Below are 12,495 nucleotides of genomic sequence, written 5' to 3'. Positions count from 1 at the left end.
GCGGATCCGCGGGATGCTCCGCGCGCTCTCCCACGGGAGCGGCTCCGGACGCGGCGGATCCGCGGGATGCTCCGCGCGCTGTCCCGCGCCTGGCACGCGTCTCTCGCGCAGGGGACCCGGCGGCCGAGGAGTGGTCGCAGTGGAGCGTGTGCTCGCTGACGTGCGGGCAGGGCTCGCAGGTGCGCACGCGCTCCTGCGTCTCCTCGCCCTACGGGACGCTGTGCAGCGGGCTGCTGCGCGAGACGCGCGCCTGCAACAACACGGCCACCTGCCCAGGTACCGGCGGCGCGGGGACGCGGGGGGGAACCGCGGCGCGGGGGGGTCCCCGTGCTCGGAGGGTCCTGGGGATGCGATGGGGACGCACGGCACGGGGGGGGTCCCCGTGCTCGGAGGGTCCCGTCTGTGTTGGAACGGGGGTGATGCTGGGGGGGTGATGCAGGAGTTTCCTGACTGTTGCAATGGGGTATGTGTGCAGATTCCCGCCTCTCTGGGGTGGCACCAGGAATGGGCGCAGCCCCCATCGCTTGGATGATCCGAATGGAGCCCCTGGCCCTGCTGGTGCCCACTGGTGGCTTCCAAGGGCAGGGCGCAGCAGGAGGCTGGTGCCTGTGGTGAGCCCTGGGTCACGCAGAGATGTTGGGGCTGCCTGTGTGCCCGCACTGGGGTCCATGCGTGTCATCCTGCTGGGGTCTGACAGACCATGGGGTTCAGCAGGGCGCTGGGGACCCCGTCCCTGTGTCCTGGGAAGTGCCAGGAAGCACCACTGGAGTCTGCTGAGGTTGCTCGGTTTGCAGAGCACCCACTACAGTGCTCAGGGGTGGCGTGGGTCCCACTGGCCACACAGGAGCGTGGCGTGGCCGGGACATCGCTGCCGAGCCCGGCCAGCACGTGGAGCTGGGGCCACCTGAGCGGGCTGGCAAGCGGCAGCATTGCAGGGAGCAGTGCCAGGGACTTGCACTGGTTCATCCGGGCTGCATTTGCCCAAGCGGAGCCCGCAGCGCCCGCACGTTGCCCCTCAAGCAGGCGAAGGGCCGCGGGCTGGGACGGGGACCCCGGTGGCGGGGACTGACACGCGCTCCTGTGTTCCCCGCAGTGGAGGGCCAGTGGCTGGAGTGGGGCGCGTGGAGCCGCTGCTCCGTGAGCTGCTCCAACGGCACGCAGCAGCGCACGCGCAAGTGCAGCGTGGCGGCCCACGGCTGGGCCGAGTGCCGCGGGGCGCACGCCGACGCCAGGGAGTGCTCCAACCCCGCATGCCCCAGTAAGGCCCCGCGCGCGCTGGGCAAGGGGGACAGGGTGGCGCGTGCACCTCGCCACTGCATCGCACCCCAGGGTGCAATGTGCTGGTGCATGGCGTGGCAGCATGCATTGCTTGCATGCGTGCAACACGCTGGTGCGTGGCACGGCAGCGTGTGGCATGCTGGTGCGTGGCTTGCATGCATGCAACGTGCTGGTGCATGGCACAACTGCATGCAGCATGCCGATGCATTGCATGCATGCATGTATCACACTGGTGCATGGCACAACTGCATGAAGCATGCCGGTGCATTGCTTGCATGCATGCATCACGCTGGTGCATAGCACAGCAGCATGCAGCATGCTGGTGCGTTGCTTGCATGCGTGCAACACACAGATGCACGGCACAACTGCATGCAGCATGCCAGTGCATTGCTCACCGGCGTGCAACACGTCAGTGCGTTGCTCGCCAGCATGCAATACACCAGTGCATGGCACAGCAGCACGCGGCCGGTCAACATCACCCCCAAGGCTCCTGTCTTGCCATCAGCAAGCAATTCCTGTGCTCCCTCCGTGCTGGATGCACAGAGAGCGGGAACACGGGGGCGATGCCGCGGATTTGCAGCCGTCTCCCGCGTCTCGCTTCCTCCTCCTTGGGCGCATCCCAGCCGGAAGAGCGGGGGATCCGTGCCGTGTCCTCGGCCCCCCTTCCGGGTGCTCGCCCACCCCGTGTCTCGGCTGACTCAGCCCGTGCTGAGCGTGGACCCTGGCGCGGTGACGCATCCGCCACCGCCTCCGTCCCCTCATCGATGTGGCCTCCTGAGGGAGTTATGAGCCCTGCAAGGTCCGTGCACCGGGTCCTGCCACCCGCAGCACCCATCTGGGTGCATTTTGTGTGCACAGGAGCTCATGGTTGCGTGGAGCTGACGGCAGGGGTGTCACACACCGGGTGACTGTTACCTGCCACACGGCTGCTGCAAGCGGTCTGGAAACACCCGGCCCACGTCCTGCACAGGGCAGGGGGCAGCCCACAGGTCCCCACACACGCTGCATCCCTGCAAGGGGGACACCAGGACAGACCCCGGGTTCCCATTGCGCCCCTGGATGCCCCCATAGTGGTGGTGGGAGATGGGGCCAGAGCCCCGTGCCGGGCGCTCACGGCGGTGCCGTCCCTGCAGCCGACAGCAAGTGGGGCCCCTGGAACCACTGGAGCCTCTGCTCCAAGACGTGCGACACGGGCTGGCAGCGGCGCTTCCGCATGTGCCAGGGCACCGGCGTGCAGGGCTACCCCTGCGAGGGCACCGGCGAGGAGGTGAAGACGTGCAACGAGAAGAAGTGCCCAGGTAGCCCCGGCGCGGCCCCGGGACGGCCCCGGGCACCGCGGCGCCGCTCACGTCCCGCCGTGTTGCCGTGTCCCCCGCTTTGCAGCCTACCACGAGATGTGCAAGGACGAGTACGTGATGCTGATGACGTGGAAGAAAACGGCCGCCGGGGACGTCATCTACAACAAGTGTCCCCCCAATGCCACCGGTGAGGGGTGGCCGCGGTGGGGTGGCGCCGGGCTCCCCCGCTGCAGGGGGAGCGCACGGGGACCGGTGCCAACTCCAGTCACCCTGTTTTTGCGGCGCAGGGTCCGCGAGCCGCCGGTGCCTGCTCAGCGCCCAGGGGGTGGCCTATTGGGGGCTGCCCAGCTTCGCCCGCTGCGTCTCCCACGAGTACCGATACTTGCATCTCTCAGTAGGTGCCCGCCGGGGCGAGGCGCCCCCCTTCCCAAACCGCCGGCACCCCTAAATGTGCATGGGGGTGCATGGGGAAGCGGGGGTGCATGGGGAAGTGGGGACCCCCTTGTCCCTGCCGTGTCCCCCGCGGCAGCTCCTCCAGCGAGTGCTCCCGGCTGCGCCGGGGTGCACGGCGGGGCGGGCGGCGGGTGACACCCCTGTCCCCGCCGGCAGCTGCGGGAGCACCTGGCCAAGGGGCAGCGGGTGCTGGCGGGCGAGGGCATGTCGCAGGTGGTGCGCAGCCTGCTCGAGCTGGTGGCCCGCAGGACCTACTACAGCGGGGACTTGCTCTTCTCCGTGGAGATCCTGCGCAACGTCACCGACACCTTCAAGAGGGCCACCTACACCCCCTCGGCCGAGGACGTGCAGGTAGCGGCGCCGCGCGCCCACCCCGCCGCCGTCCCCTTGTGTGTCCCCAGCGCTGCTGACCCCCTGGCTCTGCAGCGCTTCTTCCAGGTGGTGAGCTACATGGTGGATGCCGAGAACCGGGACAAGTGGGAGGACGCACAGCAGGTGAGCTGGGAACCGGGATGGCACCGGCATTCCCAGTGGGTATCCGAATCCAGGCATGGAATTCGGGGCACCTTCCCAAACACTGCTGGAATTGGGTCCTGTCCCGCGCCCGCAGGTCTCGCCCGGCTCCGTGCACCTCATGAAGGTGGTGGAGGACTTCATCCACCTGGTGGGTGACGCGCTCAAGGCCTTCCAGAGCTCCCTCATCGTCACCGACAACTTGGGTGAGCACAGGGCCGGGCGCGAGCCGGAGCGCCCGCCGGCCCCGCTGACGCCCGCCCTGCCCGCAGTGATCAGCATCCAGAGGGAGCCCGTCTCGGCCGTCTCCAGCGACATCAACTTCCCCATGAAGGGGCGGCGGGGCATGAAGGACTGGGCGCGCAACTCCGAGGACAAGCTCTTCATCCCCAAGGAGGTGCTGAGCCTCTCCTCGGCCGGTAAGGCAGCGCTGAGGTCCGCGCGAGGCTGTGCATGTGTGTGCGAGTGTGCATGGGAGGCAGCTTGCACGTGTGAGCATGCATATGTGTGAGCTTGCACGTGTGAGCATGCACAAGGGTGAGCATGGTGGAGTGAGCATGCACACGTGTGAGTTTGCACGTGTGCGCATGAATGTGGGTGAACATGGTGCTGTGAGCATGCACACGTGTGAGCTTGCATGTGTGAGCATGCACAAGGGTGAGCATATGCGTATGAGCATGCACACGTGTGAGCTTGCACATGTGAGCATGCATATGGGTGAGCATGGTGGTGTGAGCATGCACATGGAGGAGCATGCACATGTGTGAGCTTGCACGTGTGAACATGCACAAGGGTGAGCATGCACACGTGTGAGCTTGCACATGTGAGCATGCATATGGGTGAGCATGGTGGTGTGAGCATGCACATGGAGGAGCATGCACATGTGTGAGCTTGCACGTGTGAACATGCACAAGGGTGAGCATGCACACGTGTGAGCTTGCACATGTGAGCATGCATATGGGTGAGCATGGTGGTGTGAGCATGCACATGGAGGAGCATGCACATGTGTGAGCTTGCACGTGTGAACATGCACAAGGGTGAGCATGCACACGTGTGAGCTTGCACATGTGAGCATGCATATGGGTGAGCATGGTGGTGTGAGCATGCATATGGAGGAGCATGCACATGTGTGAGCTTGCACGTGAGCATGCACATGAGGGAACGTGGAGGTGTGAGCATGCACGCGAGCAAGCACACACATGGCTGAGCTTGCATGTGTGAGCATAGCTGTGCCTGCATGCTGCCGGCTCTCCGTGCGCTCCGGTTCCGGTGCTGGGGATCCCATGGGATCCATGGACATCGCATCGGGACGCCTTGAGCTTGCCCCGCGTGCAGCCTGAGCTCACAGCGCCGCTCGCTCCCTGCAGAGATGGACGAGTCGTCCCACTTCGTCATCGGGGCCGTGCTGTACCGCACGCTGGGGCTCATCCTGCCGCCGCCCAGGTGAGCGCGGAGGGACGGGGCCAGCGGGGCCGAGGCGGGCCCGGCGCTGCCCGCTCACCGCCAGCGCCTCGTGCCGCAGGACGCCCCTGGCCGTCACCTCCAAGGTGCTCATGGTGACGGTGCGGCCGCCCACCAAGCCCGCGGCGCCCCTCGTCCTGGTGGAGCTGTCCCACGTCGTCAACGTGAGTGTCCCCCGCTCGCCTCGCCGTGCCCAGGGCTCCGTGCCAGGCGCCGGCTCGTGCCGTGTGCTCAGCCCCTCGTCCCTCTGTCGGCAGGGCACGTCCCACCCGCAGTGCGTCGCCTGGGACTACTCAAGGACGTGAGTGTGACACAGCGGGGACACCGGGGCCGGGTGGGCGATGCTGCAAGGGGGGCCCCGAGGGCTGTTTTATTCCTTTTCTTTTTCTTTTCTTTTTTTTTTTGCTATCGATTTTGCTCTGCTTGACGCCGGAGACGGATGCCTCCGGCCTGCCACATGCAATTTATTAGCACGGGCGCTTTTGGCAAAGTAGGGCACGGCGGGGGGGACGGCCGCATCCCTCTGGTCCCCGCTCCGGGGTCACCAGCTTGGTGTTGCTGAGCCAGTGCAGCCCCCCTGGGGAGGCTGCTCCTGCCCTGCGGTCATGGGCAGTGTGGCTGTGATGAGCGTGGCAGGTCTCAGCCCGGCCCGTGGTGCAGGCAGCCCCAGGGGCTGAGCTGCTGCTGCCCCACAGACCCAGTTCCCTGGTTTTGTGGCTCACTGGAAGCCGGGACTGCTCTGCCAGCGCTGCTCCGGGCAGCCAGTGTCTCCCCAGGGGAATTTGCCTTGGGAAATAGGGCGCCAGCTCCTGCCGGGCTGGGAAGGGCTGCGGGCAGCTCTGGGAACCCCCCGGTTCTGCTCCTGCCTTCCCCAGTGCCTGCGGGAGTGGAGGGAGCGGGAGCACCGCTGTCTGAATCCCTGCACCCCTCCATCCCTGCATCCCTGCATCCCTCCATCCCCATATCCCTCCATCCCTGCACTCCTGCATCCCTGCACCCCCTCTGCTGCCCCTGGCCTCCTTCCTCCCGCACAACACAGAGCCTCTGGCTCTCCTGCTCCAAAGGGATCCACGTGGGGGCCCTGGGGGGACTTTTGCCTGGTGTCCAGCTCGGGATCATCCCATTTCCCGGCCTCTTCAGGGCAGGTGCCAGCAAAGGGTTAAGGCGGCGAAGGCGTGAGGGGCTGCGCGTGCGTTTGATCATTTCCAATTGCTCTCCCTCTCGCTCTCGTCCCATTAATCAGGGATGCTGGCTTGGGAAACTGGGACACGGAGAGCTGCCAAACCCTGGAGACCCTCCCGGCACACACCAAATGCCAGTGCCGCCAGCTCTCCACCTTCGCCGTCCTCGCCCAGCTGCCCAGGGACCTGGTAGGTGCCGGATGGAGACTCGGGGCTGCCAGCAGTTGCGTCTTGCCCGGGGGGGTGCAATTCCCATGCCGAGGGATGGGGATTTTGCTGGGCACCACTTCCAGGACCATTGGATGCACAAGGGGGTCCCGGATGCACAAGGGGAGGGACGGTGACGCCGGGATGGACGGGACGGGGCGGTGCTGCCAGGGGCCCCTTCCCGCCCGCATGGCCCCCATTGCTATTCCAGCCGCATCCCCGTCGGCCGGGAGATGGGCAGCGGTCCCTGGGAATGCGCCGTGGCAGCGCCGAGCCCTGGTCCCCGGGCACCCCGAGCCCATGGGGGGCAGCTCGGGGGGTGCAGAGCCTGGCAGTTGGCCCCCCAGGGCGCTCTCAGCCTCTGCCCCTGTTCCCACCAGGCCATGGACCCGTCGGGCACCCCGTCGGTGCCGCTGGTGATCGGCTGCGCCGTGTCCTGCGTGGCCCTGCTGACGCTGCTGGTCATCTACGCTGCCTTCTGGAGGTGACAGCGGCGCGCTGGGGACACCCTAGGGACACCCCGGGGACGCACGGGGGGGGTTGGGTGGCAAGGGGGGCGCAGCGCCCTGATTAAACGCACCCTTCCTGGACAGAAGCAGCCTGGGGCATTAGGGCAGGGGGGATGCTGTGGACACGCCGTGGGTGCTGTCCCTGCTGTCCCCACGTGGTGTGGCCCCCGGCTCCATGCTGCTCCCCGCCGCAGGTTCATCAAGTCGGAGCGCTCCATCATCCTGCTCAACTTCTGCCTCTCCATCCTGGCCTCCAACGTCCTCATCCTCGTGGGCCAGTCCCAGATGCTCAGCAAGGTGAGGGCAGCCGGGACCCCCCTGCCCTCGGCTCCGGCACCGGGCAGGACCCATCCCGCTCCGGTGGGGACCAGGGCGCCGAACGCTGCTCCGTGGGGACAGGGATGCCGTGGGGACGGGCGCTGTGTTTCGCAGGGGGGTGCGCGAGGCTGCAGGAGCCCCGCGGGCAGCCTGCTGAGCCCGGTGCCAGGCGGGCGCCGCGGCCGCTCCCGTCGCGCCTTATCTTGGCGGCTGCTCGCGCCGACCCTGCCGCCTCCCCGGAGCAGATTTCATTTGGATTAACTCAATCTTGGGATTAAATTCTTTGCGCTGGTGGTTCGGACACAAACCTGGTCCGCGCGGGGGGAGCTTAACCGCCGCGGCGCCGGGCAGGTTATGGGGACGGTCCCCGACGATCGCTGCATCCCGGCACGACTGGCACGTCTGCCCTGTGAGCTGGTGCCCCCCGGGGCTTGGTGGCCTTGACGTGCCGCGTCCCCGCAGGGTGTGTGCACCATGACGGCCGCCTTCCTGCACTTCTTCTTCCTCTCGTCCTTCTGCTGGGTGCTCACAGAGGCCTGGCAGTCCTACCTGGCCGTCATCGGGCGCATCCGGGCGCGCCTGGTCCGCAAGCGCTTCCTCTGCTTGGGCTGGGGTAAGGACAAACGGGGCACGGTGCCGCCCGCGGGGTCCCCGCGCCGGGGCGGCCGCCGCAGCCCCGTGCCCGCTCCCTCGCAGGTCTGCCGGCCCTCGTGGTCGCCGTCTCCGTGGGCTTCACGCGCACCAAGGGCTACGGGACGGCGAGCTAGTACGTGGGGCCGGGGCGCGCGGCGGGCGGCCCGCGAGCGGCACGGAGCCGGGCACGGCGCCGCCGACGCTCCCCGTTGCCCCTCCGCAGCTGCTGGCTCTCGCTCGAGGGCGGTTTGCTCTACGCCTTCGTGGGACCCGCCGCCGTCATCGTCCTCGTAGGTGCCTTTACCCACCCGGGGGGGACGGCAAATGGGGGGACAGGGCTCGCGGCCCCCGCGGCGGCGCCCGCCCTCACCCGGGCTCTGCTCCGCCCCAGGTGAACATGCTGGTGGGCATCATCGTCTTCAACAAGCTCATGGCCCGGGACGGCATTTCAGATAAGTCCAAAAAGCAGCGAGCCGGGTAAGTGCCGCCCGGGGACACGGGGGGCGCGGGCAGGCGGCTCCCCCCGGCGCCCAGCCCCTGCCCGCCGCAGGCTGAGGCTGCCACAGACCTCGTGTCACTTGTGAGCGGTGGGCGCCAAGCCCGGAGGCAGCGAGACCCTCGCCCAGGGGGGATGGACGGGGGCAGCAGCCGCCCCCGGTGCTTCCCAGCAGGAAGGGGGAGCCGCGGAGCCCCCAGCCCTGCGCCCCATCCCTGCTCCGCGCTTGGCCCCCCGGCTTCATTAACCGCTGCGGCCGCCCCACTAACCCCGCGCTCTCTTTCTCTTTTCTTCCTCCGTTCGCTTTCTGCCGGTGCCCATCCATCCATCCGCCTGTCTGTGCATCCATGCGTCCCTTGCTCGCTCGTGCCGGTGCCGGTGCCGGCGGGGGCGGCGCGCCGGGGGGGCGCGCGGGCCGCGCAGGCCGGAGCCGCCGCCGTGCGGCAGCCTGCTGCTGAAATGCACCAAGTGCGGCGTGGTGTCCAGCGCCGCCGGGACCTCGGCCACCGCCAGCAACGCCATGTTAGTGCCCGCGGGCACCGCGGCGGGGGCACCGGCACGGGGCGGGACGGGGACAGCCGCTGCGGGCGCCGGCCATCACGTCTGCATGGCTTGCTGCACGTCACCTCATCGCCGGGGCCGGGCGCGCGGGCGGCTCCGCTCCTCTCCGCGGTCCTCTTGCACCGTGGCCCTGGGATGGGGTGTCTCTGGGACCTCCCTTCCGGGGATGTGTCCCTGGGGTGCTTGGAACCGGAGCAGCTCCCAGAGTGCTGCCGAACCCCTTGCTTTGTGGTTGCTCCCGAGCCCGGACTTGCCGTGCGCTTGGGGGATGCAGGAGCATCTTTGCTGTGTCGCCAGCGCCCGCGTGCTCCGGGCTCCGGGACGCCGGAGCCGATGCCTCCGTGCAGCGCGTGCCGGCTCCGTGCAGCTCCACGCACGGCTGAGCGTGCGGCGAGGCAGCGGCACCGCTCCGGAGCGAGCCGGGAGCCTCCGAGGCCGTCCCGGCGGTGCCCGGCTCACCCGGCGCCTCTCTCCCTGCCGCAGGGCATCGCTGTGGAGCTCCTGCGTGGTCCTGCCCCTGCTGGCGCTGACCTGGATGTCGGCCGTGCTCGCCATGACCGACCGGCGCTCCATCCTCTTCCAGGTCCTCTTCGCCGTCTTCAACTCCGTCCAGGGCTTCGTCATCATCACCGTGCACGGCTTCCTGCGCCGCGAGGTGCGAGCGGCAGCGGCGAGCCCCGGAGCGCCGCCGCCGGCGCCCGCCGGCCCCTCACCGCCCCTGTCCCCCCCCTCCCCAGGTCCAGGACGTGGTGAAGTGCCAGGTGGGGGGGTGCAGGAGCGAGGAGAACGAAAACTCGCCCGACTCCTGCAAGAACGGGCAGGTGCAGATCCTGGTGAGCGCGGCGGCAGCGCCCGCGCCGGAGCCCCGCGCGGCCCCGCTTGCTCTGCTGCCACCCAGATACATTCATGCCCCTCTCTCCTTGCTCCCTTTCCCTCCCTTTTCCCCTCTTTCTGTGTTTTTATAGACAGATTTTGAAAAGGACGTTGACCTGGCGTGCCAGACAGGTAGGGCGCTCGCGGCGAGGGGCCCGGCGGGCGCCGCGGCCCGGCGCCCCTGACGCGCTCCCACCCGCAGTGCTCTTCAAGGAGGTGAGCACCTGCAACCCCGCCACCATCACGGGCACCTTGTCCCGCATCTCGCTGGACGGCGACGAAGAGCCCAAGCTGAGCAGCAGCTCCGAGGGCGCCCTCGGCTTCTCCAGCCTGCCCGGCAACATCCCGCCGCCCTCCAGCATCCTGGTGCAGGTGCCCACCATGACGCCCAACGTGGTGGCCGGCTTGGGCGAGCTCGCCGAGGCGCCGGCCAAGAGTGCCGGCCTGGAGGCGCAGGGCCCCGTGTACCTGTGCCCGGAGGGCACCCTGCGCCCGGCGGAGTACGGCTGGCTGCAGGAATCGCCGCTCGAGAGCGACTACATGGTGCTGCCGCGGCGCTCGGGCAGCCTCAAGCCCTTCCAGCGCGACGAGAGCCAGCGGAGCGCCGGCGCCGAGGACGGGCCGGGCGGCACGGGGCGGCCCGGCGCCGACGGGGACGCCTACCCGGGCTTCGTGGCGGTGGAGCACGTGGCCGCCAGCCTGAGCCAGCCCTACGGGACGCTCAAGCGCCCTTACGGCCTCCAGTTCAAGCAGCACCCCAGCGTGCGGCAGATCCTGGCCTCAGAGCTCTCGGAGCGCAGCCGCACCATGCCCCGCACCGTGCCCGGCTCCACCATGAAAGTGGGGTCCCTGGAGGTGAGCGCGGGCACCCACGGAGACGCGGGTGTGGGAGGGGAGGAAACCCTTGTGAGAGGAGGCCCAAGGCTGCAGAGAGCATACGCAAGACTGCACAAGCATCTATAGGCATGTACAAACTTGCAGGAGCATGCACAATTATCCACGAGCATGCACAAGCAGGCACCAGCATGCACAAACTTGCAGGAGCTTGCACAAGCATGCATGAGCAAGCACAAGCACATATGAACGCGCACAAAATTGCAGGAGTGTGCAACATGGGTAGGCACAAGTGTCCACAAGCATGCATTAGCATGCAGGAGCATTCACAAGTATCCACGAGCATGCACGAGCAGGCACAAGCATGTACAACCTTGCAGGAACATGCACAGGTATCCACAAGCATGCACAAGCACTTAAAGGGTGCCCAAAATTGCAGGAGCGTGCAACACGAGCAGGCACAAGCATCCACCAGCATGCACAAGCATGCCCAAGCAAGTTTGCACAAGTTGTCCCATGGCTTGGGCTTGTCTCTTCTCTTGGGGCTTGCATTGCTCCCTGGGCAGAGGGGCTGGCATGTCCCCCAACTGGGCCAGGTGGCCCAGGCAGCTCCTGGGACCCCCCGGTGCCCACCCGGTGTGTAAGGACCTCTCTGTTTTGTTGTTCCTCTCCTCCTGCCTCCTCCCTGCTCCGCTCCCGCACGTGCCCCGCCAGAGGAAGCGGTTACGATACTCCGACCTGGATTTCGAGGTGAGCTTTGTACAGGGCATCCCTGGACACAGCACGGTGGGACCGGGACTCACCGGCTCCCCGGGAGCCCTGACCGGGGGGGGCTCCCCGATACCCGGGGATGGCACCCAGAGGCAGCGAGCCAGGGGGCTGGGGCTGGCCGGGACCCACCGCAGCGGGTCCCCTCTCGCCCTGCAGAAGGTGATGCACACACGGAAGCGGCACTCCGAGCTCTACCACGAGCTCAACCAGAAGTTCCACACGCTCGACCGGTACCGGGCGCCGGCCACTGGTGCCTCCAAGGTGAGGGTCCCCGCTGCACCCCGCGCTGCTCCGCGTCCCCGGGGATGCGCGGGGGTGGGCGCGCTGAGCAGGGCCCTGTCTTGCAGCGAGAGAAGCGGTGGAGCGTCTCGTCGGGCGGCGGCGAGAAGAGCGCAGCCGGCGTAAGTGTCACCGCGTGGGGCACGGGGACAGGGGCGCGGGCCGGGCGCCCCGCGCGCCGCTGCATCCCGCTCCGCGCGCCCCGCAGGACGCGGGCGGCCCCGAGGAGCCGCCGCCGAAGCCCTGGAGCGCCTTCAAGGCCATGACGCTGGGCGCGCTGCCCAGCGGCCCGCGCGAGCGGCTCGAGCTGCGCCGCGCCGCCTGGGATGGCGCCAACGGCGCCGACGGCGACTTCCAGACGGAGGTGTGAGCCCCGCGTGCACCCCGGCTCGCTGCCGCCCGGGAAGGGCGCGCGCGGCCCCCCTGCACCCTCCACGCTGCACACGCGGGCACCCTGCCTGCGCACGGGGCAGGGCCGGCCGCCCGCGCATCCTCCTTCTCCTTCCCGGCGGGATGTTTCTTCACGCAGTGCACCGTGTGCACGCGCCGCGGCGGGGGGACGTGTCCCCACCGGCCCTCCCCACCAGCCCCCCCGCCACGGGGCAGGTGCTGTCGTTGTTGGAAATAAAAGTTCACTCTCTGTGGTGCCCCGTGTGCTGCTTCGCGTCCCCGCGCACGCGCGGAGCTGGCAGCACTAAATCACACGGTGATCGATCCGCAAGCGCAGCCGCTCCGGTGCATCGTGTGGCATCCTCGTGTCCCGCAGCATCCCTCGATGCTGGATATGGTGCCCTCTTGTCCCGCAGCATCCCTCGATGTTGGATATGGTG

General features: G+C 68.3%; 1 protein-coding gene across 1 annotated transcript in view; it reads left to right on the top strand.

The window, feature by feature from the left end:
* ADGRB2 (adhesion G protein-coupled receptor B2) overlaps window positions 1-12,035 on the top strand; it is a 17,224-nt gene extending 5,189 nt beyond the window's left edge. The window contains exons 4-31 of the mRNA XM_026043495.1: window positions 112-276; window positions 1,094-1,258; window positions 2,412-2,576; window positions 2,662-2,763; window positions 2,864-2,970; window positions 3,186-3,380; window positions 3,456-3,524; window positions 3,640-3,748; window positions 3,815-3,961; window positions 4,910-4,985; window positions 5,065-5,167; window positions 5,261-5,304; window positions 6,247-6,373; window positions 6,772-6,875; window positions 7,095-7,197; window positions 7,681-7,831; window positions 7,915-7,984; window positions 8,075-8,141; window positions 8,243-8,328; window positions 8,771-8,869; window positions 9,392-9,563; window positions 9,646-9,741; window positions 9,874-9,913; window positions 9,984-10,636; window positions 11,330-11,365; window positions 11,543-11,647; window positions 11,734-11,787; window positions 11,874-12,035. Coding sequence (XP_025899280.1) covers window positions 112-276; window positions 1,094-1,258; window positions 2,412-2,576; window positions 2,662-2,763; window positions 2,864-2,970; window positions 3,186-3,380; window positions 3,456-3,524; window positions 3,640-3,748; window positions 3,815-3,961; window positions 4,910-4,985; window positions 5,065-5,167; window positions 5,261-5,304; window positions 6,247-6,373; window positions 6,772-6,875; window positions 7,095-7,197; window positions 7,681-7,831; window positions 7,915-7,984; window positions 8,075-8,141; window positions 8,243-8,328; window positions 8,771-8,869; window positions 9,392-9,563; window positions 9,646-9,741; window positions 9,874-9,913; window positions 9,984-10,636; window positions 11,330-11,365; window positions 11,543-11,647; window positions 11,734-11,787; window positions 11,874-12,035 — 3,572 coding nt within the window. The remainder of the gene's footprint in view (window positions 1-111; window positions 277-1,093; window positions 1,259-2,411; window positions 2,577-2,661; window positions 2,764-2,863; window positions 2,971-3,185; window positions 3,381-3,455; window positions 3,525-3,639; window positions 3,749-3,814; window positions 3,962-4,909; window positions 4,986-5,064; window positions 5,168-5,260; window positions 5,305-6,246; window positions 6,374-6,771; window positions 6,876-7,094; window positions 7,198-7,680; window positions 7,832-7,914; window positions 7,985-8,074; window positions 8,142-8,242; window positions 8,329-8,770; window positions 8,870-9,391; window positions 9,564-9,645; window positions 9,742-9,873; window positions 9,914-9,983; window positions 10,637-11,329; window positions 11,366-11,542; window positions 11,648-11,733; window positions 11,788-11,873) is intronic.
* The last annotated feature ends 460 nt before the right edge of the window (window positions 12,036-12,495 follow it).

The sequence above is a fragment of the Nothoprocta perdicaria genome, unplaced genomic scaffold, assembly GCF_003342845.1.
Source record: "Nothoprocta perdicaria isolate Ctin4 unplaced genomic scaffold, notPer1 scaffold_33, whole genome shotgun sequence".
Lineage (NCBI taxonomy): Eukaryota > Metazoa > Chordata > Aves > Tinamiformes > Tinamidae > Nothoprocta > Nothoprocta perdicaria.
Note: the sequence above shows the minus strand (reverse complement) of the source record. Positions and strands in the feature narration are given on the sequence as shown.